This window comes from Parus major, unplaced genomic scaffold, assembly GCF_001522545.3.
Source record: "Parus major isolate Abel unplaced genomic scaffold, Parus_major1.1 Scaffold334, whole genome shotgun sequence".
NCBI lineage: Eukaryota > Metazoa > Chordata > Aves > Passeriformes > Paridae > Parus > Parus major.
Genome location: NW_015379281.1, coordinates 93,339 through 121,023, shown reverse-complemented (window position 1 = coordinate 121,023; position 27,685 = coordinate 93,339). Strand labels below are relative to the sequence as shown.

Below are 27,685 nucleotides of genomic sequence, written 5' to 3'. Positions count from 1 at the left end.
TGAGATACTTTTTGTAACTCAATGCATTTTCAGTACTTTAAAAAAAATTACGACCAGTTAATACACTGAAAAAAGCAACTGCCAACACTCAAAGGAAACTGAAGGCAGTCCTCAGCCAAGGACACAGCTTTTTTCAGGCCAAACACCATTATATTAATATTGAAAGTTCTCCCTTCTCAACTCAATTTTGAAGGCTAAGCCAGGAAACTGTGTCAAGACTGCACTCCCAGGACAACACTGGGCAGTACTGAGATATATATGAAAGACAAAATACATAGTTCAAGGGGTGAAAAAAAAAGCCTCTAGGCTTGACTAGGTTAGAAATTCTGCAATTGCAGTACTGAGTACATGCACAATGTGCATAATGCTCTCTGGGGAAAAGAAAATGGTTTTGCACTGTAAGCAGTCCACCTAAATAACACATAAACTTTTGGAAACGAACTGACAAAGAGATGGCAAACTGTTTTCCAGTTTATTTTCAATGCTGTTGAGAAGGGCAGCATTGCCCTCTTGTGGTAATAAATGAAAACAACTAATAACAGGGTTTTTAATTTCGTGTTTAACTTCCAGTGTTCATTACAAATACTTACAGACTCAAAAGAAATCCACATGAGAATATGAGAACAATTATTACACACATAATAAAACAGCATTCTTCATCTAAGTACACAGGATTTATAAAGGTTTCTATTTTTTCTTTTAACTAGTCACAAAATTATTCCATTTGTAAAGACCCTCCATGACTCTACATTTCTTTTTTTGAAAAAGGCACTAAATTTCTAAGCAGTCCAAGAATAATCAGGAAACAGAAAAGAAATGCTGTCATCTGCAAATTCAAATACATATATATATATGTGTGTGTGTGAAAAACTTTCTACATGAGGACTTGGAGACCAAGTTTAATTGTAGAGCTTGAAATAACCATCAAAACCAACACATGGGCACCTGAGCTTCCTCAGGCTAGTCATACACAGACAGACAGACATCAACTGACCAGACAGTATATACATATTGACTGACTATATGTAAGGAGGCCACCTCCAGCTGACAGGAAGTCTTGACAGGAAAGCAATAAAATATGCATGGAAAACAAACAAACAAAATTGGCAAAACCACAGTGCTCAGATTAGTTTTTAAGTTTCTTTATGAATGTTTCCACATCCATTGTCCCACAATGGCAACATACTGCTTCCAGATGAAAATAGCAAAAGCCATATGATGAGTAAGTGCCACTTGGCTGCAGAAACTGACAAGTTATTGGCAGTAAACATCAATCATCTTTCTTCAGAAGTTATGTGTTATCCAACCTGCCACTAAAGAAACAAACAAAACATACCACCGGTTTGTATGACGACAAGGAAAAGAAAGAAAAAATCCCAAACCAAACAAACATCATATTGTTGAACTACAATAAATTCTCCATTTATCTTTAAATTCTCAATTCACCTTTTATCCCAGCAAGTGATGGACATGCAGTGTATCAATGGCAACTTATAGAAACTCCTGCCTCCTGAGTCATATACAGTAATGAGGGCAAAAGATGAAGGTTTACAAAGCCTGAGTTTCAATGATCAGATACATCTATTGTTTTGGAGAGACTGTAATTCTTCATTAACTCTCTGCCTGGCCTTCTGAGGTAAAGCTCACATTAGAATAGCAATAGTAGTAAACTTCATCCATATTTATGCCAACACTGGCACTTCTTTTGTAATGAGACACACATATATAAACCCAAAACCATTGCTCTTCTTAGTTAAAATGTTTTCTATAAGCTCTGAAGTAAAACAGACAATCTCAACTGGCAGTGAAAAGGGACATTGAGTACATAGTAACACAGTGATGGGGTCCCCAGTGTTTAGAGACCTGTAAAACTGATGCATCATAGATCTAGAAACTGGGAAGAGGGGGGAAAAAAGCTCTCTGCCATCCCTGCTGTCTTTCTGTCCTAGTGATGAAGTTCTAATTAAGAACACTGCATGATAATGACACATACTTCTATTTTTATTCCATTTCCCTTCCTCTTGGTTTTTCCTCAAGTTATTCAATCTTCTGCATGACAAAACAGGATTTTCCAATGGATATATGGACAGTTGAATCATATTGTTTCTTTTTTAAACTTACTCTCAGTCTTCCTTCTCCTCCAGGACATGAAGCTGCAATTCTTCTTTCTATTTCTTCTTGTTTCTTTTTCTTCTGCTCTACAGAGTAAGCATTCTTAATACCTCGAGAGGAAGCCTGGGAGAAAGCACAATTTTTCTGGAGAAAAACCAAACTGCAAGTGTTGGAAACACTATTTTATCAACTGTGGTTTGCATGAAAAGACTAAAGCACTTAGTAATGCTACTATTATATCAAGGTAGACATTTCAGGGTATTTCCTCATTCTGTGAACTCTTGGTCCCATGGGTGAGGGTGGTTTTGTTTCACTGTTATTACATCCAGGTGAAGATACTTAATTCTCAGATGCAGGACCAGAACTTCCCTTCCCAATAGTCCACAAAATTTTTGTCTGCTTTTTTCAGTGTCAGGCCCTACTTTCACCCTCATGAACAGGAGAGAAGAAGAGCTGTGTTAGTAGTGCCCAGGCTGTGAAGAAGTTCAACTTTTAAATTGTGATCTGTGAGAAATACCCTGCATGATAGTCTACCCTTCAAAATGTCACAGGGTGTGTGGTAGCAGAAAAACCAAATGAAAATGCTGTCGTGAACTGACTGCTTCACATCCCTTGTGGGAACTGTTTAATGACAATCTAAACTAGATGGCAGGAGTATCAGAATTGCAGACAGTTAACACCATGAAAAACAAATAGAAAAAAGTTTAAAAAACTTGATTCTTTTCTAAGTTTAGGGTTATAATAACATAGCAGAAGTTATACAAAAGATGACAAAATCTACCAAGGCAAAACAGCAACGTTCTCACCTGAATTTCAATGTCCTGACAATAAGCTCAATTCTCAGTGGGGTACTAAGACAAATCTTACCACCAATTACCAGCCTGCTTAGACCATACTCTTAACTCTGCCTCTTAGGAAACTGGCCTTCCAAGTGAGTCAGGTACCCAAACTGCCTGCCTGCAGCACCCCAAAAGAAGAACATCTCACATGATGTCAGGAAGGGATAATGAGCAGCTAAGAAGCATTTACAGGAGAACACTAAGCAGAGAAAGGACATCTGATCTACTCTCTTGTCCCCTCACTAGGGCGAAACTAAGTATGGCTGCTTGCAAAGCATCTCCATTACCCAACATTCAGAGGCTAAAATGTCCTCAAAGACAGTCCTGAAAAATCCTGGTAGATGCTTTACCCCTTTGTCTTCCAAGAAAACAAAAGGTAACAGAGTGCTACTTCCATTTCTCTTTGTCAGCATAATGGGTCCCACAAATTTCCAAGGACATCCACAACCCTAAATTGCTTCATTTCTCCTTTCACTCAGGAAAACTTTTTAGCCAGTTAAGAGCTAGCTATTTCCTGCTGTTATGCTTAAAAATCTCTTTGTAATTCAAACCCATTTGTGATTGAAAATAACATGTGGATTGCTTTTAGTATATAGAATGACACAAAATCAAGAGTTTTAAGGAGTCTAATGCATCACTCAGCTGTAGCTCCAATTATTTACCAAACTCCCTTCAAAACAGGTCAACATGGTCCCCACGCATAATGGTTAATTCCTAATTCAATAAGTAAAGTCACTAATATTCACACAAATAACAATCATTTATTTTCAAAGTTCAGCTGTGGTCTCTAAGACACAGAATTCAAAAACTACAATAATAGTATAAGGTATAAGCATTTTTTTAGAGGTACATAAGGAAAAAGAAACAGGCTGGCTGTTCAGGCTGGCTAGAACATTTGTATCCTACCTCTTCTAACTTTAAAAATATCAAAGCAGTTAAAGCTTGGCAACCTTAGAAAGACAAAATACCGAGTTAATACTACATCTTTGCTGGAATCTGAGCTAATAAACATGTTCAAACTGTTGCCTTGCTGATAAACAGAACCTGCAAGTGCATAAAACCCCAATTTTAAAGGAAAGTGCAAGTGCAGTACCACTTGAAATTTCTACTGCAACAACTGTTTGACCACTCTGGTTTGAATACTTCTCTATCTCTTGTTTTCAAGCCTTAGAATAAAGAAAAAATAATGTTGAACTTCCTCTTCCAGTTCTTGGGTTGTTTTATAAACTACTGTAAAGTATTTCCCATCCAAACAAGCTCAGTTACTTTGCAATGACCTTAGAGCACCTACCTAGCTGTAAAATTCTTAATATATATAAAAAAGGCATAACTACAACACTAATAATACTAGGGAAGTACTTAATGACAATTCCCACAATCCAAACATGATATCCAGTGTTACCAGAAAAGCCATAGCCATTCTCCCCATAAACAGTGATCTAAAAATAATTTCAATAAATGACATTTTATCAGACGTTACCTCCATCTGCCTCTTTTCAGCAGCTTCTGCTAGTTGTCTTCTTTTTATTTCCTAGATATAAAGTTAAAGATAGTGAAATTCTACTTCAATATAGTCTTTGCATTCTTTTTCAAGTCTTAATTTTTAAGTATGACTCAGATCTGATACTAACTCCCACAAAATGTCAACTTCAAGTTAATTAGCATCATCTTACCCTGCATTGCCAGCCTGCAAGAACATAGTGTTTCTAGTGAATATGCCAGAAGAGCAGCTGCTGACATATATACAGTCAAACCTCACCAGAAATCGCTATTCAGCCGTTCTGCACCGTTTTGAATGCATTCACTCAAAAAAATCCAGACTGGGGTGAAATGGCATGCAGTCTATGAAATGTCCTTTTAGAGTCTGGAAAGGGCAATGCTTGTTCTCCCAGGCAAAGTAAGCTCCCTTCCTTCTCCCCCATGAAATCCTCAGAAGAGGGGTACAAAGCACACAGATGAGTTCTTACTCACCTAGGAAAAACGTCATGCAATGGAGGGTAGTTAGAAGTGAGCAACACTATGTACTGGACAAAAACGCCCAGCTTTTCCTATTCCTTGTAAAAATTTGGGTCATATTGGCCACAATTATGCACTAAAACGTCCCACCTGAAACCCCCGGTCTCCGTACAACCATAGAAGTGCCCACACGTGATCCGTGAGGCAGAGAAGCAGGACGTTCTGGGCGCCAGGCCCCAAGCTGCGGGATGCCCCGGGTGGCTTCAGCCCAAAAGTTCTACCCACCCCGGGCCGGGGGCCGAAGGACGTGTTTCCTTTTCCCGGCACTGCCACTACCTCCCGGGGCACTACAACAGCCTCACGGCCTGGCCTCCATGTTGAAGAAGGAAGATCACCGCCCCCTGCGCTCACCCTCATCGTGGCGACGCTAGGCGTCACTGATAAACAACAGGGTAAAGGAGGGGGGACCGCCCCCGGGCCGGGGACCGCCACCGTGATCCCACACTCACCGGGTCGGGCGTCTCCACCACGTCCTTGACGGCACTCCCCAAGCAGGGTAGGCACTGCCCCATGGCGAACCCGACCGCCCACAAGCGCCGCGGAGGAAGCGGCGGCGACCCCGCCCACGGTCCCCGCGGGGCGCCGAGCCAGCAGTGCCCTCCCGGGCCTGGGGCCGTGGCGGGCGGGGCGGGGCGCTGCAGTGGGGTCGCACGAGTGCCCCCGGTAGTGAATTCAATGGAAGGTGTTCTATGACGGCAAAGGGAGAACAATGCGATTGGTTTCCCAGCCGATGTCGGGTTCAGGGCCTGCTGACGGCGTGCTCTGCCAACACTTCCGAACCTATGCACCGCCCGTCTCTGCCTTCCATCGGCGCTGCTGGAGCTCAGAGGTGAAGCCGGCGCTGATCTAGCTCGACTTGGGTGGTTGAAGATGTCTCTTACTGGCTCCTCTATTTCTTCCATTTTTTTCCTTAAAACAAAAGAAAAAACCTTCTTTTCCAGCTTTTTATAGTAGACTCCAGCCTTACCGGATTCAACATTTCCTGAATTTGAGGGCTGGTGCATACATCAATCCCCAAGGATTATGTGAGGAATATAAAATGTATTATTCATAAACGATCATGCAACATCTGCCCAGTTTCTTGTCTTCCTCAGTAATTTTAAACAAAGTATATCTTTTTTGCATCCGTGTTCTTGCCCTATCTTTTATTTAATTAGCTTGTGATGTCATACATCATTGTGAAGTACGAATTTAAGTTTTTGTGTTTGTTCCCTGCATCTATAATTAGGCATAGAATCATGTGACTCGGGTAAAATCATAGAGTGGGTTGGGTTGGAAGCGATTTTAATGACCACGTAGTTCCAAACCCTCTACCATGGTCAGTGACACCTTCCACTAGACCAGGTTGCTCCAAGGCCCATCCAGCCTGGGCTCGGACATTTTTGGGGATGGGGTAGCCACAGCTTCTCTGGGCGACCTCTGCTACTGCCTCACTACTGTCACAGTAAAGAAGTTCCTCTAAATGCATACTCTAAATCTACCCTCTTTCAGTTTAAAGACATTCCCTCTTTGAAGCCTGTCTTAAAATTGCACATTCTTGTAAACCTTCACAGCTCTCTTGTGTCTATGTACTGGAAAGGGCTTTAAGGTTTCTCTGGGGTCTTCCCTCCTCTAGGCTGAACAAGCCCAACTCAACCTTTCTCTGTACTAGAGATGGTGCAGCCCTCTGGTCTTCATGGACCCCTCTGGACTCTCCAACAGGTCCGTGTCCTTCTTATGCTGGGGGCCCCAGAATTGTACACAGTGCTCCTGGTGGGGTCTCACAAGAGCAGAGTAAAGGGACAGGTACCTCCCTTGACCTGCTTATCACTCTGCTTTTCATGCAGCCCAAGATGTGATTTTCTAGGCTGCACATTGATGGGTCATGTTGAGTTTCTCACACCCATGGCCTTCTCCTGAGGACTTCTCTCAAACCATTCTTCTTCCAGCTTGTTTTTGTGCTTGGGATTGCCTGACCCATATGCACCACCTTGCACCTGGCTTTGAACTTCATGGGGTTCATACAGACCCACTTCAAAAGCCTGTTAGGTCATCAGAGGGGGTTACTGGGTTGCTGAACTAAGTACTTAACAAAAGTCTCAGCATGATCCTGGGCTTTCTGAACTGGTCATCAAAAGTCTTACTGTCATAATGAGAGACTGATGAGGCGCATTGGAAGGTGGAGAAAAGCAGGCTTACCTGCTACCCTTACTGGAGAGTCTGAGATTGTATGGCAGGAGACCTGTGTTGTGTACCTGGGAGCTGCAGTGGAGGTATGGAGGTACTGCAACTTTCCTGCTGCATGGTGTAGTGTGTTAAGAATTAATTTTCTGCTTTGTAATGAAAGCATTTTAAAATTTTTTTTTTTTTTTTTTAGAGTATCAAGGTGCTGTTGTTTTGTGGATTAAGTGTTCAGTACTTGTCAAGCTTTAGATTGGAATTGAGGGGATCTCCACTGCTTGCCGTCGCACATTGGACCCATCAGATGATAATCCCTGAAGATAACTAAAATAGATTTTGCTGCAAATCTTTTAAGATTTAGAGGAAGATTGAAGTGTGCTTGGACAGAACTCTTCATGGAGGTAGAGAGCACAGCTTTCTGAAGGAAGTGTGACCTGGTATAAGATACATAAAAGAAAAGATGAGTGATTCTTTTAATATGCTTATACAACTGCTGTAATTTGACACTGGCCCAACACCAGGCACCCACCAGAGTCACTCGCTCACCCTCCCCTACTACAGCTGGGCAGCAGAAAGAGGAAAAAAAATAAGGAAGGGTTCTTGAGTGAGATAAGAGCTGCGAGATATATTTTAAGGGCAAAACAGGCTCAATTTAAAGTTGCAAAGTGAATTTGTTATTAAGAGAATCAGAGGAGGATAATGAGAAGTAAAATAAGCCAACCCCTCCCTCCTTCCCAGGGAACTGGGGGGGGTGGGGGGGTGGGGTGTGTGGAACAGAGATGGCTCCTGTGAGAAGATGCTGGAAGCTTCTTGTCCAGCAGAGCCAATCACTGATGGACATGCCGCTGGCCAAAACTGGGCCAATGAGGGAGGTTGCCTCTGTCATGACATATTTAAGAAGAAAATCAAAACAAAGTCACACAGTTTTTACTTCTAGTTAGAGAGGAGGAGAAAAAGGTGAGAACATGTGAGGGGAAACAACACCAATGTCAATGGAGAAGGATGGGGAGGAGGTGTTCCAAGTGTCAGAGCCACGATTCCTCTGCAGGCCATGCTGATGGCAGTGGTGAAGCAGCTGTGCCCCTGCAGCCCATGGGGATCCACAGGGGATGTAGAGATCCACCCACAGCCTGTGGGGGAGGTGTCCATGCCATGGTGGGTGGATGCCTGGAGGAGGCTGTGATCCAGTGGAAGCTGTGAAAAACGAGGTTCACTCTCTTAATAAATTATAAAAGGTTTAATATAAACAAAAAGACAATTAGGAGACAAAGATAATAAAGCAAAGGGTTAAAACAGCCAGGTGCCCTGATGCGTTGCCAGGAACACACTTGATATCTTCGGAACACTCTTTTTATCCCATCCTGCTGTGAGGGTTTAATGCATATTCAAACTTTTCCAAGTAGTATTTTGCATGGCCACTCCCTGGTTCCACCTTTTTAGTACATGCACTATAAAGGTTTGATTTCTTCTGATCATCATTTTATTTGAGCTGGAGTTCCTTTCTCTGCAAGTGGTCAGTGCAGATAACAGTCTGGGCTCCATCATCCCTCTGCTGGTAACAGCCTGGGCCCCACTGTCTTGCCCTCTTATCTTGCTTTGTACGGAGGGACATAGCTCTAACATTCTAAATTCTTCCATGCCTAAAACTTGCTAGCAAGAGAGAAAGGAAAGACACAGCAAAAGCATATAACATTCATCCTAATGCTTGCGAAAGTCAATATCACAATATGGATTTATAACAGAGACCTGGTGGAGAGAGGGGCGTCCGCTTCTAGGCTGGAGTAGCCTGTCCTTGGAGGACTGCACCCCATGGTGTTGCAGCAGTTTTGGCAGGACTGCATGCCCGTGGGGGGAATTCACATTGCAGCAGCTGTGTTAGGGGTGCTGCTTGTGAGAGTAGACTCACACCGGAGAAGTTCATGGAGAACTGTCTCCTATGGGATGGACCTCACAGGGGAAGGACTCCTCTCCCATAGCAGCAGAAGAAAATCTCAGTGATGAACTACCAAAACTCCCACGCCCTGTCTCCCTGTGCTTGTTGGTGGGAAGGAGGGAGGGGCTGGTGGGGAAAAGGTGTTTTAAGGACTTATTTTACTTCTCATTATCCTCCTCTGATTCTCTTAATAACAAATTCACTTTTCAACTCTAAATTGAGCTTGTTTTGCCCTTAAAATATTTCTCCTGGTCCTTATCTCACTCATGAACCCTTCTTTATTTTTTTTTTACCCCTCTCTGCTGCCCAGCTGTAGTAGGGGAGGGTAAGCAAGCAACTTTGGTAGGTGCATGGTCTTGGGCTAGTGTCAAACCACAACAGTGCTCTAGAAAATACATATAATTGAGCCAATAAATTCTTCTGCACTTCAGGCATGCTGAATAGATTGAAGTTGGCAATGCTACTTGTTTTAGAGCCTCAGCTACTTTGTTCTGGCTCCTTTGTTCTTGAGGGGATGAAGAGCAGCCATTTGTGTAGTCTTCTTTCCAAAGCACGGTTACTGGAGTCTCAGGCTTAGGATGACTTTCAGGAGTCAGCAAACAGTGTGACTGATTATTTTTATTCATAATATTTTATGTATATATGAGGAAGTTGATTCCCACCATAAAGATCATGGAATCTTAAAACATAAGTTCTATGTCACCTTAGAACTTTATAGTACTTCTACTGGTGCTCATGATGGAAAAAAGATAAGGATCTTCTCTTACTGCTTCCACGTTAGGGTCTTTATTATTATAATAAATGGACTGTGGGCCAAGAGAAAAGAGGTGGTTGCAGAGGATGAGAGCACAATTTAGCGACTTAGTTATTTGAGTTTTCCTAGAGGAACTTTCAAGAGTTCCTTCTGACAAGAACCTTTGATTTGTACCTATCTGGAAACATTTGACACAGATTTCTATGTAGTAGCTGGTTTTGTACATTTTGGAAAACTGTATCTTAAATCCCTAACATTAGACAGAAGATAACTATACATGTCCATACCAGATTAGCAGTGGAATAATAACGAACTTTAATTTTTCCCTCTACTTAGATGGGATTCAGCACAAAATGTAGAGAAGGACAGGGGCTCTGTAAGGAGCAGTTAGATTAATATATACAATTAATAATTAATGGCAGATTAAATGTACTAATTCTCAATATCATTGTGTGAAAAACGAGATTCACTCTCCTGATAATTTTTAAAAGGTTTAATATAAAAAAAAAAAAAGACAATAGGAGACAAAGATAACAAAGCAAAAAGTTAAATGGCCGGGTGCTTGGCTTTCTGCCAAGAGCACACCTGGTGCTTTGGAAACACTCTTTATTTGTATATTTGTGCAGTCTGGACTGTATGCATATTCAAATTTTTCTAGGAAATGTTTTGCATGACCACACCTCAGGTCTGCCTTTTTAGAGCATGCATGTTTCTTGACTTTATGGTTTTAATTTCTTTATTATCATCTTTTAATTTGGGCTTGGGCTTCTTCCACAGGCGGTAAGCATTGATAGCAGCCTGGGTCCCATCATCTGTTCACTGGAGGTTATCTTGCCCATTCAGACAGGACTTAACCATAACATCTAAAATTCTTCAAGACCTACATCTAAATTCTAGATAATAGCAAAAGAAAAAGACATAGCAAAAGCTGTCTAACATTATACATATAACATTCATCTTAATACTTGCAAAACCACTATATGTATTTATAACAATTGGAAATTTTTGACATTTTTAAAAAAGATGGTAGCAAGGTTTTTTTTTATTTTACTTTTTTATTTTTTATTATTCTAACTTTCTAACCAGAGGTGAGCAAATATGATGTAGTGCTTAATTCTAGATCACAGATGCAGATATTCATTGTTCACTTTATGATTTTCCTCAAAATTATTTTTATGTTTTAGCGTAGAGGTTACTGTAAATGTCAGATTGCAATCCAAGATCTGTAAGGTCTCTGAGAGTACAGCTTTTGTTGGGATCCATGAAAACAGAGCTTTTTTTGGAGCTATACCTTAACTTGCTTCATAAGCTTTCAGCTAATCTTCATAGTTTTCCTTCATCAGCAATGAATCCCTTTTTATTAGTTTCACGTCTTCATAGATTGTCACAACTGTCCCACAGAAACAAGACAAGAAGACAGCTTTACAGGGTTAAGGATGTTGCTAGTTGGTGACTAAAAACATGCACACTAAATGCAAGCCTTTTGTCTATACCTTTTCCTTATGTGCAAAAAAGCATACGTATAAGCACTGGAACATTTGGGAAAATTCAGTGTAAAACTCAGTAGTATCATAACCTTGAATAAAATCTGTAAAAGCATATAATGATAAACTCTAAATCCTTGTGAAACTTCCTTCCACTTTCTGGCTAAACCAAAGAATGCTTATAGGTACTGTGCTGAGCATGTTCATAAGATGCTTTTGTCAGTTCAGAATACCTCAGTTGGACAGTAATTAGGGAATACAAAAAGAACATCTGTTTACAGTTACTATATCCAAGCATAAATTTTCTTCATGAAATAGCTTCTGTTTGAGTACAAGGGCAGTTAAAACCAAGAGGAAGATTTCACTACTTCTCAAGCTCAGTATGCACTCTGCTTGCCTTTGTGCTGCTACACAGTCTGAAAAATCACTGTGCACCTTTCCAAGCCATAGAGCAATGCATATGTTTCCTCCCTCAAGCATGTTAGCAGAGGTAGACTTGGAATTATTTGGTATAAAATTAATTCTAAAACAAGTAAAATTTTCCTCCCAACTGGATGGAATGGGAACAGATGATTCTTGGCTTTTGTAGATTCCACTTGATTTCTGCAGGCACCTGATATTCTCTAGCCCTGCCTAGGGCACCACTTTCATATCTTGGATATGGAAAGGAATTAAGCTCTCACAGATCTTGCTTCTTCATGTCAAACAAACCTCACCAATTTGACACAGGGGTTTATAGTCTGTTCCCTGCTATGAACTCTGGATTCCAAGAGACTTGTACAGCTATAAAGCACCCTATTAAAAATATATATTCTGGCTGAAATTTTATCCTGCTCAAAATTGTCTTGATACTGCTGTTCTAACACTCTGTGGTTCTTTTTCTACTGGTTGATCACTCACTAATATGGGTCACTCTGTATATCTGCATCTTTAGACTTGAGAAATGCTTCAGCCCTTACCAGAGTGGCATGGAAAAACTGGTTTGTGGGAGCAGGGACATCTAGCAGAATCTTCTACAAGGCTCTTGTATTTTCATACGTAAGTGTACTATTTGTGTGTGTTTGCATTGTTGGATCTTTTATGAAAAACTCATTAATTTGCTTATTGGGGAACACTTGGATTCACTCACAGGTTTTAAATCAGTGTTGCAAGGTTGGGGGAACCCAAAAAGGAAAGGACACAGATGTGGATTTCTTTTTCTTTCATCCTGGAAATGTGACTTTAAAGTTAAACCTTTACCTTAAGACAAAAGTAATACACAGTTTCTCTGCCGAAAGAAAGCATCACAAATTGATGTTGGCAGTCAACACATGCTGGAATGTCTGACAACATACTCGACTAAAATCTACCACTTTTCTTTTTCCTTTTTTTGTGTAGAGTATCAGACTAGAACTTAAGGATAAAACTTTCAATGACACATAAATTAGTCTGCCACCATGCATGCATATTCTGACATGTATAAGACATGTATGATAAGATGTGATTATATGAACATACCAACACTTCTTTCCCTCAATTGTGTCCTTGAAACAAGACAAGAACATACCTAAACTTTACCTAGACACAATGACTATATCTAAATATATGAGTAATGATTTTAGGATTTCATTTACAGGGAAATGCTACATCATACTCAAATAAACAGAGAATAAAAATTGGAAAACTAAAGGTAAAAACAATTATTTAACATGATAATGAAGTTCTAGGAAGTTCTAACCATTGAATTCCAGAGTTATATGGAAAAACAAGAACATTTGACACACTGTTAGAACAAGCACAATTCTGGTATGTCAGTTAACAATAATGTAATATATAACTATGTAATGTAGTATGTAACTATGTAATATCTTTATTTTTCAATTTGAAATAGTGTGATTTGAAGAAAAATTTCATAAAATTACATGAAAACTTCTGCTTTCCTTGAGACTGACTATATTTAGTGAAGGCTCTATGAAGAATTGAACAGAAATCATAACATAGGCCATATAGGTTTCATCCCATTAACCATAATGAAAATTAATAAATAAGTAAAGATGTGGTTTACTTTCACAATTTCGCTGATGTATTGTGCTGCTGTGGACTCTGTGTCTAACTCTGAAACAGAGAGCCTGTAGAAATTACAGGCCACATAGCTCTCTCAGTCCTGCCTGAGATGCTGGCCTGAGAAATTCATGGGAGGAATCCTCAAAGACAGAAAACAGCCTTACAGGTGTTGTTTCTCTGTCTCTTGTTTTCTTTGCAGGAGAAGGTCGGGGGGTGTGTGCCCCACTGACCAATGATGGTAATGTAGTAGTTTGCTAACCAATAAGAGTTTCCTTTCTGTACTTTCCACATATCAGTCTATAAAACAGAGCTGAAGTAATAAACTACGAGATATTCTCCTAACCGACTCCAAGAGAGTCTGTGTCATTCATTCCCAGCTGTTCCTAATAGAGCGACATGCTGCCAATAAATCTTGTTGCAGTAAATGATCTTTATTCACTGGTGTTTCCAAAAATGCTTACCATATTTTTCAGGGCACATAAGTGTCTGAGAATGTTAATGTTTTAATCCCATACTAGAAGAGTGTGGCAATGGGAAGAGGATTTCATGTTCCCAGGCTTTTATTGTACTCTGATATCCACTCACAGTAAATCAAATGTATTCTTGTTCATTACCAACTTTAAAACAAATCAGCAGACAATGAGCCTTTCCAGGGAAACTCTAGACTTGTGCAGTGATTAAGATGCTTGGCAGCTCCTGGCAAGCATTGGGAGCACACGGGAGATTTTATGACTGGTAGTGGAGAAAAAGCTGTGCAGGTGGAAAAAGTGGAAGAGTAAGTGGAAAGCATAATTGCCTCATGCTGACTCCTTAAAAAAGCTAAAAATTCCTGCACAGAATAAGATCTCCTACAAGTCTCAGTAGGTCTGTTGGTATGATGTGTATCCCTTCCATATTAATGACTTCCAAATAACGTTATGTGAAAAAGGCATACATATATATATATATGTATATATGTATGTGTGTGTGATACAGTCATAGATACATACATATCCAATATTTAGAAAATATCTATTTTATAGTTCAGATAATAGAATAATTATATTATATATATGATATATATTACATCATTAAGAAGTTGGAAATTTTAACTGGAATAGAAATGGGCCATATTGTTCTTCAGAAATATAACTAATTGTCTTGAGATTTTTCCAGAATGAAGTATAACAGATTTGTTATGGCTGTGCATCCTGCAGCTTAACATGATAATTCATGGTATTTGGGGAAATACTTGTTTTTTTTAGAGCTCCTCTTATTCTTCTTTTCATTGAAAATGTAAATGCAACACAAACCTCATTTATCAATTTTGTTAATCTCTGGATTAAGAGAAACTGTTAACTGATTTGCAGGAGTTTGTTTTGAGAGCTATTATGTTTCATCACTTTCCTTGTTCTTGAGTAAATAGTGATTTTTAGGATTACTGCATAGTTTAAATTCTTTTCAGTGTAGAAACCATTGTTTCGGAGACTTTCTCTGAATTGCAGCAGGAATAGTGCTGCATTTTCATTTACTTGTAAGTACTCATTGTTTTTTAATAGTTTTATTTTATACTCATTATTCCACTTTAGTACTCTTTTAAAATATTGGACACACTATTGTTTGTGTGAATGAGAAAATGTGGGTCTGAGTTGAATTTCATGTCTGATGTTCGTCTAATTAAATAAGCTTAATATACAAAGGAGTGAAAATATCTCAGTGGAACAGTGTTTTTGTTTTAGGCTAGTCCTGTCATTTTTTAATGTAGGTCAGAAAATGGTTTTATTAATTCATTGGTTTGAATAAATTAAATTATATTTTTTTCTTCTGTAATTAATTCTATTATGAAGAATACTGTGGCATTCTACAGGAAAGAGACCAATAAGGTTTGCTACGTAAATTATTTAGAAAGGTGCATACTTTAAAGGAATTATCTATTCTTTAAGGAAGGTGTCTTGGTTTTGGAAGACAGGTGTCTGCTAGGGAGGCCAGGAGCCTCCCTTGGAATGAAAATGTAGACCCCCTCCCTCCAAATTATTATAATTTTGAAATCAAGGGTCTCTTAGGCAGAGATGTGGGGATAGGAGTGACAGTTCTTTACTAGAATGTACAACGAGGCACACAACAACAATGACTACAGCATTAACAACTAAACAGAACCAGGGACCCCATGACAAGCTTCTCAGCTAAGATGGGAAAAGATGGAGAGGCTTTGCTTCACAAACTCCCTCGGGCAGACAGTCCCGGTGCTCCTGCAGGGCTCTGAGGAACACTCAGCTGGAACAGCAGGAATGAGCAGAGATCCCGGGCCGGTGGCTGAGGTGTATCAGCAGCTCCACAGCGGTGGCTGGCACTGCCACACGTCCTGGCAGGCAGGGGGTGTGAGGCCACCAATGAAGAGGGAAGAAGACGAAGAGGAAGAAGAAGAAGACGAAGAAGAAGACGTAGATGAAGAAGAAGAAGAAGACGAAGAAGAAGATGAAGACGAAGAAGAAGAAGAAGATGAAGAAGAGGAAGAAGAAGAGGAAGAAGAAGAAGATGAAGAAGACAAGAAGACGAAGACGAAGAAGAAGACGAAGAAGATGAAGATGAAGAAGACGAAGATGAAGAAGACGAAGAAGACGAAGACTAAGAAGACGAAGAAGACGAAGAAGACGAAGACCAACAAGAACAACAAGAACAACAAGAACAACAACAAGAAGCTGCAGCAGCTGCTCCATCTGAGTGATGGCAAATTCCCTTCTCTTCACAGCAACAGCTCCCAGCAAAAAATGTGCTTCTCTGAAGATGAAGAAGCCAGCAAAACTGTCCACACCCTCCCCTTTACCTGCCCCCCTTCCCCCTGGGCCCGGCCAAACTCTTTGTGTTTCTCAAGCACCCACAAAGTACCAGCAGTCAGGTTTTCCCTGCAACTAATAAGTCAAAATTCCACAGGTGAGCCAGAACTAAAAGAAAGACACCTAAACCCCAACAGAAGGTTGTGGCATATGGGGTTATAATTGTTTAAGTTGTTAAGGCTTATGTTCATCAGAAGGCCCTGTGGGAAGACACAGGCTGCAGGCTAGATGGTTGGAAATCCTGTGGGGCGTAAGAGATATAACCCCCAAATATGGCTCAGACTGCAGCTGAGCCAGCCAATGGGTGCCCTTCATATGTTAAGTTTTGGTTTTGATTAAAGGTATAAAAGGGGGTGATTTCATCTCCTTCAGATGCATAAGGGGGTCCGTATCTCTTTGATTCCCATTGCTACAAATGTCTGGCCTGAATCAGGACCTATAGGGTCGTGCAGGGTGTGCACCACTCCAGTAGCAACTTCCACTGAGTCAAAGAATTGTCTGGCCAGCAAGAGTCCGGGAAAAGGATCTGGGTGTTATAGATACATATTATAATGCTGGCTTTTTACAAAATATTGAAATGGATGAGATATACATATAGATATATATATAGATATATATATATAATGTTAGAGTAATTTTGCTATAGTATTCTATTTCTATTAACTAAACTTAGGCATAGTAGTGGAATGCTGATGGTTAGCTGATGGTTATGCTTGAACTGCCTGCTTGGTTGGATAACATCCAACAGATATATGATGAAGACCCCTGCTATTGATATGCCAACTATCACTACTGTCTGAAGAAAGTATGGACCAAAACCCAAACTGGAGATCATAATAAGAATGGACTAAAGCCACAGCCAAGGAGTATGCATGTTCTAAAGAGGTGGTCCTGAGGAGGAATCATGCTAAACAGTTCTTAGAACATGTAAACTAGTTTGGAGAAAAGTTAAAATATGTATAATTTCTTATGAATATTGCAATAAGCTGATGCAATAGGAAAGGTATTTAAAGGGTGTCTCCAAAAAAGCAGGTGTACTCTTGGCAGAATGCCAAGCACCTGGCCATTAAACTTCATTTTATTTTTTCTCTCCTATTGTCTTTTATTAAACCTTTAAATTTTACCAGGAGAGTGAACTTTGTTTTTCACATGGGGAAGGATCTGACAGAGTTCGGGAAGGAACTCAAGAATCAAAGGTGCGTGCACCTCACCTAGCAGGTGAGTAAACCAGTGGAAGCAATATGGGAGGTGGAATATCCTTGGAACAAATGAGGAGCTTGAACCAGGTATGGTGGCTCCTACATCAGCAAATTATTAATATTACTGATGCATAATTAAGCACCCTGCTGGACTGGGTGTCTAATCACATTAGAGATTTTCCATTTGGTGGGCTCCTTCAATTAGAAGCCTGACAAGCAGTAGGGCAGAGACTTTTTGGTAATCACCAGAGGTAGCGATGCTGAAGCTTGCGAGCACCTTGTCACATGGAAGCTTCATAGGAAGCTTGTAACTAGGTTTATGCAACAATAGTGTGCTGTGTAATCTAGTGTGTTCAGAACAGATGGTCTTTTGCTATACAATAACAGGATTCCACTATCTCTAAGAATTTATAAAGCAGGGACTAGTGCCATAAAAACTGGATCTCTAGTTTGGACTGTGGCCAGAAGCCCTGAGTGGCGGCTGGATGCCAAGAGAGCCTGCGCAAAGACAATGGTCCTCCAGAGAACACTGTGAGACAGATTCCTAATCTCATCCAAAGATCCCTGCCCAGGACAGCCAGGAGGCAGTGTGCAAGTGCAGACCAGCAGAAAGCTAATTAACATATGAGACGAGGGGAGGTGGACATAGATTATGAATATATATAGGCTTTCATAAATATGTATGAACTTGAATGTGTATTAACAGAACATCTCCTCTGTTTGGCACACACAGTTTGTGGTGGAGTGGTCACTAGCAATCTCAAGAGCAGATTGAGTAAATTTGGCGTCACTGCTGCATCCCAGAATTGGGAGCCAGGACGGACCTGCTAATGACTGTATAAGAAGCAGGAGAAGGGTAATCGGACCCTTCTAAATAAGTACTTGGAGAATATTTGCAGCTGCTGGAGGGGTAACAACTAGAATAATAATTGGATGTTTAATTTGTATATGCCAGGTACCCTATGTTAAGTTTTTAAAACATTTTACGTGTTTGCGTGCGTGCGTGTGTGTGTGTGTGTGTGTGTGTGTTTTTGAGATGCAGCATCGTTGTGAAGTGAGTGGAGAGCCTTGATTTGCAGTTATGGGACTCCATGAGGCACATGGCCAGGGACGGGCAAAGCACTTAAAATTTTTTGTATGGTGTGTTTGGTTCCACAAACAATTTTAACATCGGGGAACTGTTGATTCAGATTGTAACCAGCAACACATTAAGCTAACTTTGAAATTAATGAATGTGTATCCGTGTATGTGAATAGCTGGGAAAAGGACAGGGATTAGAATAGAATAGAATAGAATAGAATAGAATAGAATAGAATAGAATAGAATAGAATAGAATAGAATAGAATAGAATAGAATAGAATATACAAAAGTCACATGGGAACCAGGAGTGATAAACAAAAGCCTAAAGTGAACAAAAGGGATGGGGAAAAGCCACAGTAAAGAAATCTTGACGCTGCCCCTGCCACGGCTCTCCTGGCCCTGGCTAGCTCCTTCTCCCTAGCCGCTGGCAGCGCCGGGAGTGGGGAACGGTCTGGGAGCTATCTGTCCCAGACCGAACCTTCAGAGCCTATTAGCCCTCAGGCTCTGCAGCTTCAGGTGTGTCGTGGGTGCCCGATGAAGGCAAGGAGGAGGCTCAGAGTCCCAGGTTCTCTCCAGAAACCAGGCTTTATTCCAGGGCCGGGAGCAGTGGATGGAGGAAGGACTAGAAAGGTCGAGGGTAGGACAGACTGAGCAGGGAGCACCTCTGTGCGCCCCAATTTAAGGTGGGGAGGGTACAAACGCAGGAACCAATCAGGGCATCTCAGGGGAGGAGTTGGGAGGAGGGTTTACAATGTTGGGGACCAATAGGAATAACACGTGGGAGGGGCGGCAGTCACAATGCCAATGGGGCTTCGAGGCTGATAGGCAGGGAAGGAGCTAAAACAAGAGGTGGGGTTTACATAGATTGATAGGGCTCGGGGGCTGGTTAAAGGTGATGGACAAGGAAGTTTCAGGAAAAAGGGGAGAGGTTTCCAAAACTGACAAGAGGGTAAAACCATTACAAATCATAGGGGGAATGACAGCAGGAACAAACCATTCTAATTAACAACCGGAACAAAATAAACACACTGCAACAAAATCCTATGGAAAAGTCCTTTAGGCTGCATACTAATGCATTGGAAAGATATAGTGGGCACAGGGGGTACAGAGAATAAAAGAACTCTCAATAAATATTGCAGTCATTGGTAGCTGTTGTACAAATTAGAGGAAGAGGTGATGGCCACTTAATGGAACAATTGATTATAGCACTATTTTGCAGTTAATGTTGTTTCTAAAGAGGGAGGGAAAACAGGATGAAGTGTGGAGAATGTTTAGTAACAAGGAAGAAAAGTACAAGCGAGCACAATGAAGGGTGGTGGCAGTTGCCAGGAAGGAGGGAGAAAGAAAACCTAGACGGGGACCACCCCAACTAGGCAGGGACCAATGTGCATTATGCAAAAGGTTTGGCCACTGGAAAAATGAATGTCCAGAAAAACCTAAGTGTGGACCTGATTTTTCTGAGTCTGAGAGAATTCCAGCCTGTCAGTGGCTGATCTCTTCCCAAGGTGTTAGCATTCAGTATCACACATAATCACACAATGATTATATGAAGGTGCTTTATTGAAGAGCTCTGGGTGTCAGGGGTACACATACCCAAATCTGACCCATCTTGGTTTTGAACTGAACATCTTTTATACTCTATTGTTATATAACTTACATATTAATTATTAAACTTACATTGTTCTATTGTATGCATTGTTTTTACCCAAGCATGGATTTCTCGTGATCCCCCTCAACCCCCTAACATTGTTCCTCATGTTCTTTAAACAATAATTATATATAATCACATCTAACAATTGTATCATTTAGCATATACTGATTACACAGGTGCAGTTTCACCTGATCTTTAGCAAGTACAAGGTCTAGCATTTCCTAGGGCCTACTTTTCCTGGGCTTGGCAAACCTAACTTTCTTTCTAAGTCCCTGAATTTTCTAAGATTTTTTAAGACCTTTTACTATCAAAGGGAAAGTCTCTTGAGAGCATCTCTCACTCAAGGACTATTATTGTAAAAAATCTCATTTTCTCAAAAGAGTTCTGTACAGCTGTGGTTAGTGTGTTTTTCTCTTGTCTCACCAATGAGACAGAGAGGTGGTGTTCCCTTTACCAGTCATGTTAAACCGGTATTGTAATACCCTATAATGAAAAGCTAGGATAATAAGGCTTTCCTGAGCATCTCATTCTGGCTGCTGTGACTGAATCCACCCTTCTACATTGTGTCCAACAGCGACACCAAAGGATAAAGGGACAGAATGGAATAACCAGAAAAAGAGAATAGTGGCCCATGTAGAAGAAGAATGATGGGGACCTGGTTTAGTGGACCTAGTGGATCCACTGGTTATAACGAAGCTAGGGACAGAGTAAAAACAGATGGAATTTCTGGTTGAAACAGGGGCAACATACTCAAAACTGAATTTGGATGCCCCTGGGAGATGATTATATCATAGTAAAAGCTGCAACTGGCCAAAGTTTGTGAACCTCTGAGATACAAACTGGGAAAACAATGGGGCATCCATAAATTTCTTTATATGCCTAACTCCCCACAGGCACTTTTGAGAAGAGATTTATTAGCGCAACTGGGGGCAATAATTAAGTTTTAAAAGAGGGAAATTACTCTGAAGGTAAATGATCAGTAGTATATACAAATAATGAGCTTATCCCTAGCTAGTGTTCCTAAGAGGAGAAAATCAGCAAAGAAATCATGAACCAGGTATACCCTGGGGTATGGGCCACCAATGTGCCTGGGAGAGCAAAGAATGCTCTGCCTGTCAAGGTCAAACTCAAAGAGGGATGGCAATCAGAAAGGATCAAACCATATCTCTTGAAAAGGGAAGACAGGATAGCCAGTGATAGAAAAAAATTTAAAATTGGGATTGTTAAAGGAGTGTGAGTCCAAATTTAATACTCCCTTATTACCCATCCGTAAACCTGATCGTTCGTATTGGGTGGTCCAGGACCTATGAGTTATAAACAAAATAACTGAGGACTGCTATCCAATGGTGGCAAATCCATACACCTTGTTGACTGTATTGACACCTGAATTAGCCTGATTTCCTGATTTATGCCTTCTTTTGCCTCCATCTCCATAAAGCCAGACAGAAAATATTTGCATTTGAATGGGAAAACCCCCAAAGCAGGCATAAGACTCAGATTACTTGGACAGTGGTACCCCAAGGATATTAGAACAGCCCCACTATATTTGGCAACCAACTAGCAAAAGATCTTGAGTTCTGGGAGGCCCCACCTGAAGAAGGGAAGCTATTACAGTAAGTGGATGATACCCCGATTGCCACCAAGACAAAGGATATTTACCCGACCTGGACAGTGAGGCTGCTAAATTTTCTGGGGCTCCAGGGGTACCGGGTATCTAAGAAGAAAGCCCAAGTAATGCAGCAGGAGGTAATTTATCTGTGATATGAGATCAGTGCTGGCTAAAGAACTTTGGGACAAGCCCAAAAAGAGGCAATAAGCCAAACCCCAAAGCCACAAAAAGCGTAAGAGTTACAAACCTTTTTGGGAATGACTGGGTGGTGTCAACTATGGATCTACAACTATGGACTGCTGGTCAAACCCCTATAACCCCTAAACTGACAACCACTGAGCAAAATTACCTTCAATGGAATAAAGGAGCTATACAAGCCTTTGAGTCACTGAAAAGGGATCTGATGTCAGCTCCAGCCTTGGGACTCCCAGACTTGAGTAAACCATTTTTCCTCTTTTCCCATGAGAAGCAGGAGATTGCCCTAAGAATATCAGCACAGGATCTGGGTCCGTATCACCTAGCAGTGGCTTACTTTTCCAAGCAACTGGACACAACTGTGAAAGGTTGGCCCAGATGTTTGTGAGCAGTAACAGCTGTGGTGCTAAACATCCAGGAGGCCTGAAAATTTACCCTGGGCCAGAAAATAATGGTGTTAGTATCCCATACAGTCTGCAGTACTAGAGATGAAAGGTGGGCATTAGCTTTCCCCAAAAAGATTTTTGAAATATCAGGCTACAATGGTAGAGCAAGATGATATGGAAATTGTAGCAACTACTAAAATTGTCAATCCAACCTCTTTCCTCAGTGGAAATACAGGGGAACCAGTGCATCATGACTTTCTGGAAACCATCAAGGTGACATATTCGAGCCATCTGGACTTAAAAGAAAGTCCAGTGGAGAACACGGAAAACTGGTTCATGGCTGGAAGAAGTTATGTCCTGAGTAGTAAAAGACCTGCTGGATACACCATCACCATCAGCCAAGAAATAATAGACTCAGGACCTTTGCCCCTGAACACCTCTGCACAAAAGGCAAAGATAATTGCTCTAACCTGTGCACTGGAACTGGCCTAAGGCAAAACTGTGAGTATACACTCAAAGTATGCCGTTAGAGTCGTACATGTGCATGGAGCAACCTGGGAGTAAAGAGGGTTATTAAATTCACAGGGAAAAACATCAAACATGCAGAAGAGATCCTGAAACTGTTGGAGGCAGTCCAACTCCCTGAGAAAGTGGCAATCATGCACATCAAGGTACACCAAAAATGTAAGCGCAGAACTGAAGAAAGTAAAAGAGCTGGTGGACAGAGAGGCAAAACAGGCAGCCAAAGAAAAAGTAAAACCAGAAGGAGCTTTGATCCCTGACGGGCAAATCTCCCTGGAAGGCGAGCCAAAATGTACCAAAGAGGATCAGGGATTCATTGAAGACCTAGATGGGTCATATAATGAAAAATGGTGGACTCTCACCCCACAAGGGGAACTGATCATTCCCTCCAATTTAATATGGTCCTTGGTTAGGGAAGTATGGATGTGAAGCAGCGACCCTTTGTCCCTCCCGAAGTAATCCTGGCTAGCTATGTCAAGGAGAGGGCAGGGAGGCTCTTCACAACCAAGATAAAGACCAAAGGGCTGCTTTTCCCTCTGGGATAGCGTCAGATGTTTATTCAGGCTGGGATCCAGGAGGAAAAAGAGAGGGAGGAAACATTTCCCAGGTACTTTCAAACCTCAGGAGACGGGCGGGGAGACATATAACACCAACCAAGGGGATAACATTTCAGGGACAGGGAGGGGAAGGGAGAAACATGTCACAGCTGCAGGGAGGGTTTACACAGAAACTAAGGAACGCCCAGGAATGTGCACTACCACATGGATGCTGGAAGCAGGCAGGGAGCACAGAGCCCGTGTGAAACTAAGTCACACAAAGTTCTCACTCTGGCCTGAGAAAGCATAAGGAGGAATCCAAACAGTCCTTGGAGAAAGACAACAACCTTTTCAGGTGTTGTTTAGATCCTTGTTGTTTACTTGCAAGAAACAGTCCAAAGGTGTAGTACCCGATTGACTAGTGATGGTGATGTGTTGGTTTAATGACCAATGAGAGTTTTACCTCTCGGACCCTCTCAGACCTGTCTATAAATGAAGACCAGGAATACTAAAACTTGTTGTCTTGAGCAACCCAGCTAAGAGAGTCTGCGTCGTACTTCACTGCTCCTAATATAGTGCAACAGGGAAGAACATAAGAAAAGGCACTGGGGGCAGAAGCCCTATACAATCACCTACTTGGCAAAATTGTAGCTGGAAACATACATACCACCATAAGACAGGTGACTCAGCAATGTGATCTTTGCCTCCAGACTAATCCCAAAAATACCCCCAAACCAAAAATGTGCCAAACTGGGAAAGACAATGGGCCTGGGGACCAGTGGCAGATTGATTTTACAGAACTTCCAAGAAAAGGAGGGTACAAATACTTGCTGGTCCTAACTGATACCTTTTCAGGTTGGCCAGAAGCATTCCCTACCAGAACAGCCAAAACTCAGGAGGTAACCAGAATACTAATACAAGAGATAATACTGCACTTTGGAATTGTAGCAAGTATATTTTCTGACAGAGGACCATATTTTGTCTCAAAAATAGTACAAATCAGATGCCATTTAGGTATCAATTAGCAGCTTCATACTCCATACTGTCCTCAGGCAAGTGGCCAGGTAGAAAAGATGATCCACTTGATCAAACAGCAGATTGTGAAATTAGGACAGGAAACTAACTTGGCCTGGTCTCAGTCTCTTCCTTCAGCACTCTTGTGCATACCAACTAGGCCAAGGGTAAAATAAGGACTGAGCCCTTTTGCAATCTTGTATGGAAGACCTTATGGAATACAAAAAGGGATCTCCACACAAGCTGGGGATGAAATTATGACCTCCTACATGGTGGCATTAGGCAAACAACTCAGCAAAATTCAGAAACGTGATGAGAGATAGTTATGACTCGTGGACAGCAGAGTGCAGCTGAGCCAGCCAATGGGTGCCCTTCTTCTGTTAAGTTTTGGTTTTGTCTGATTGAGGTTAAAGGTATAAAAGGGGGGTGATTTCTAAAATAAAGTGATAAAGTGTTGTTTCTGTTTTTGCAGTAACTCAGCTGAATTGTGGAAAGAAAAGAATTATTTTATATTATGGCTTTGGGTCACAGGAGAAACATTTATTCTGAGAGCAGATGCTGAATGTCAGTGCTGCTCGTCTTACATTCCCATCAGAGACTTGGTGGCAGAAAATAGTCATGAGGGATTGGAAGTGTTTTTAATGTTAGAAAGAAGAAGCTGAATCACAATTATATCCTGTACCATCTGACACGTCTCAATCCTGGCCCATGCTTAGTGAAGGGATACAAGATGCTTGCAATCATCATCCCGCATTTACCCTTTTGTTTTCCTTACTTCCCTTTAAGACAAAAGACATAATTCAGAACTTCTAGGAAAGTGTTCCAGAGCAGAATTCAGCATGCATTTAATCCTTATTTTCTTAGCCATGTGTTGTGAGGTAAGTGACTTTCTCCTTGCCAAAGCCTGCTTTGATCCCTAACTTACTGTCTCTCTGCTAAACGGAAGTCGTAACATCCTATTTTAAGGGAGGGTAATTTTAATTGAGATACTGCAATGCCATTTCTGATATCAAAATCACTTTATAATTATAGCTCTAAACTGTATTAAGACTGATTACAGTTTGACGCTGCTCCTTAGCCGCACTGGAGGTTTGGGCTAGCTCTGTGACACCACTCCGGCACGGGCAGCGACCAGGAGTGGGGAACCGCAGGGGAAAGGCAATCCCACTGCGGAACCTACAGAGCTCCGACCCCTGCCGGGCTCTGCTAGCTCAGGCGTTGTGGGTGACGATAAAAAGACGGAGGAGGCTCAATCTGCTGTACTTCCCAGGAACAAGTTTATTAGGGTGAGGGAACAGAGGCGAGGGTTCGGGCTGGGACGACGGAATACGAGAAAGAGCCCCGAGCACCTCAGTGAGCCAGGTTTTATTTAGGGGTGGGCACAATTCAAGGTCCAATCAGGGTTCGCGGAGGGAGGAGTAAAGGGAAGGGTTCACAATACTGGGGACAAAAGGAAACACAACAGGGGCGGGATAACAACCTTGTAACCAATAATGTATTGAACAAGGGATAAAAGACACAGAAGGAGCTGGAAGGAGAGGTGGGGTTTACAATGATGGATGGGGAGAAGGGGTAGGGTGAAGACAACTGACAGGGAACTTTCAGGAAAAAAGGGGAGGGGTTAACAATATTGACAACTGGGGCTAAACCATTACATAATAACAGGGGAGCAACAAGAACGTACCAACTAAAACCTAACAAAATTAAATAAACTAGCTGCAACATCAGTTGAATACAATGTTCATATGCCATGATGAGTATGGAATGACTTCAGCATGCCTGTAGCCATGGGACTCCATTGAGTAATTTTTACTCTAGTGAGTTTTTTTTTTAAAAAATTCCTTGTCACTAGAGGACATGAAGGATAGAGTGAGGGTTTGAATCACAGAACATCAGCCAAAGGTTTATCTCAGGAGGCAAAAGCCTTTATTTTGCAGTTTTTCAACCCTTTTTATAAGGTGTTCCGATACAGGTTATCCTGATTGGTAGAAGGAACAACATGTCCCTCATCCCATTTCTGGGACAAGAGAAACACACTCTCAGAACATCTGTGTCTTTTTTCTGGGAAAGTAAACCCTTGTTTTGACAACAGTCCTTGAGAGAAATCCCCAAAATACTTTCCCTTGTGGACAGATCAGCCCCTGAGAGCTTGAAACTCTCTCAGGTTCAGAAAATGATGTCCACAATTCCTCCCAGTTCTTTCTTGTCATCAAGTCTGAGATGTTAAACTGGTGATAACAATGATTTTCTGAAAGTTGTCTATTATTTAAAAAGTCAGAATCAGTAAGGGTTGAATATTCAGCTTGTGTGGAATAGTACCATCTGCAATGTAATTGTGTCAGAACAGCAGAATGTGCATAGCTGTCCTGGATTCTGCCAAGTTGCTCTTTCTTTCTAAAAAAGCTAAGATCCAACAGATAAGAACGATCTCCAAGTAAGTTGTTCCCTGGAATACCTCTGAAAACATTCCAGAGTAAAGGAAATAATTTTGAGCCCTAGGAAGTGTCAGTCTTGAAAAGAGGAGGGAAGGTTTTGTCACTGAGAATGTAAGTGGTCAAAATGGCCTTGTGAAGGAAGCTTCTGCTGACAGCATGCTTGGGACAGCAGAGCTGCAGCGGGAGCTTCTGCCAGACAGCTGTTTATAGCCATAGTCCTGGATCAATGTGTAACGTTACTCCCTTTCATTTTTTCATTGCATAATAAAGCTACAGGACTCCAGCAACAGCCTGGGCCTTATTAAGAAGGTGAATTCAATATTCATGATTATGGGAAGACTAGGAGCAAGTTAAGTACGTGGTCTTAGGCAGAATTTGGGTTATCTGTTTGATACAGGGGATTTTTCTGTTGAAATAAGGATGTCCAGAAAAGGGCAACAAGGCTGGTGAAGGGTCTGGAACACAAGCCCTGTAAAGAATGGCTGAGGGAACTGTAGTTGTTTAGCCTGGAGAAAAGGATGCTCAGGGGAGACCTTATCACTACAACTTCCTCCTGGAAGGAGGTTGTAGTCATGTGGGGGTTAGTCTCTTCTCCCAGGCAACAACTGACAGAACGAGAGGACACAGATGTGCCTGGGGAAGTTTAGGTTAGATATCAGATAAAAATTCTTCACTTGAAGAGTGACTGGGCACTGGAATGGGCTGCCCAGGAAGGTGGTGAAGTCACTGTCCCTAGACATGTTTAAAAGAAGGCTGGACATGGCACTCAGGGCCATGGTTTAGTTGATGAGGTGGTGTTAGTTCGTAAGTTAGACTTGATGATCTCAAAGGTCTTTTCTAGCCTAGTTCATTCTGTGATTCTGTGATCTGTCTATGAGTACATTATCTGAGTTTAGTCCATGGA

At 41.4% G+C, this 27,685-nt stretch overlaps 1 protein-coding gene across 4 annotated transcripts; it reads right to left on the bottom strand.

Moving 5' to 3' along the window:
* Window positions 1–453: 453 nt before the first annotated feature.
* SVIP (small VCP interacting protein) lies at window positions 454–5,875 on the bottom strand. Of its 4 annotated transcripts, none has more exons than XM_015616032.3 (4): window positions 5,417–5,826; window positions 4,432–4,482; window positions 2,122–2,235; window positions 454–1,313 (listed from the first exon to the last, which is right to left on the bottom strand). In XM_015616032.3, exons 1-4 carry the CDS (start codon window positions 5,477–5,479, stop codon window positions 1,299–1,301), a joined length of 243 nt encoding a protein of 80 aa, XP_015471518.2. In that variant the 5' UTR covers window positions 5,480–5,826; the 3' UTR covers window positions 454–1,298. The 4 variants fall into 4 exon arrangements, with proteins under 4 accessions (XP_015471518.2, XP_033367426.1, XP_033367427.1 ...); XM_033511535.1 differs by lacking the exon at window positions 5,417–5,826 and adding an exon at window positions 5,058–5,391; XM_033511536.1 differs by lacking the exon at window positions 5,417–5,826 and adding an exon at window positions 5,193–5,386.
* Between the last annotated feature and the right edge of the window lie 21,810 nt (window positions 5,876–27,685).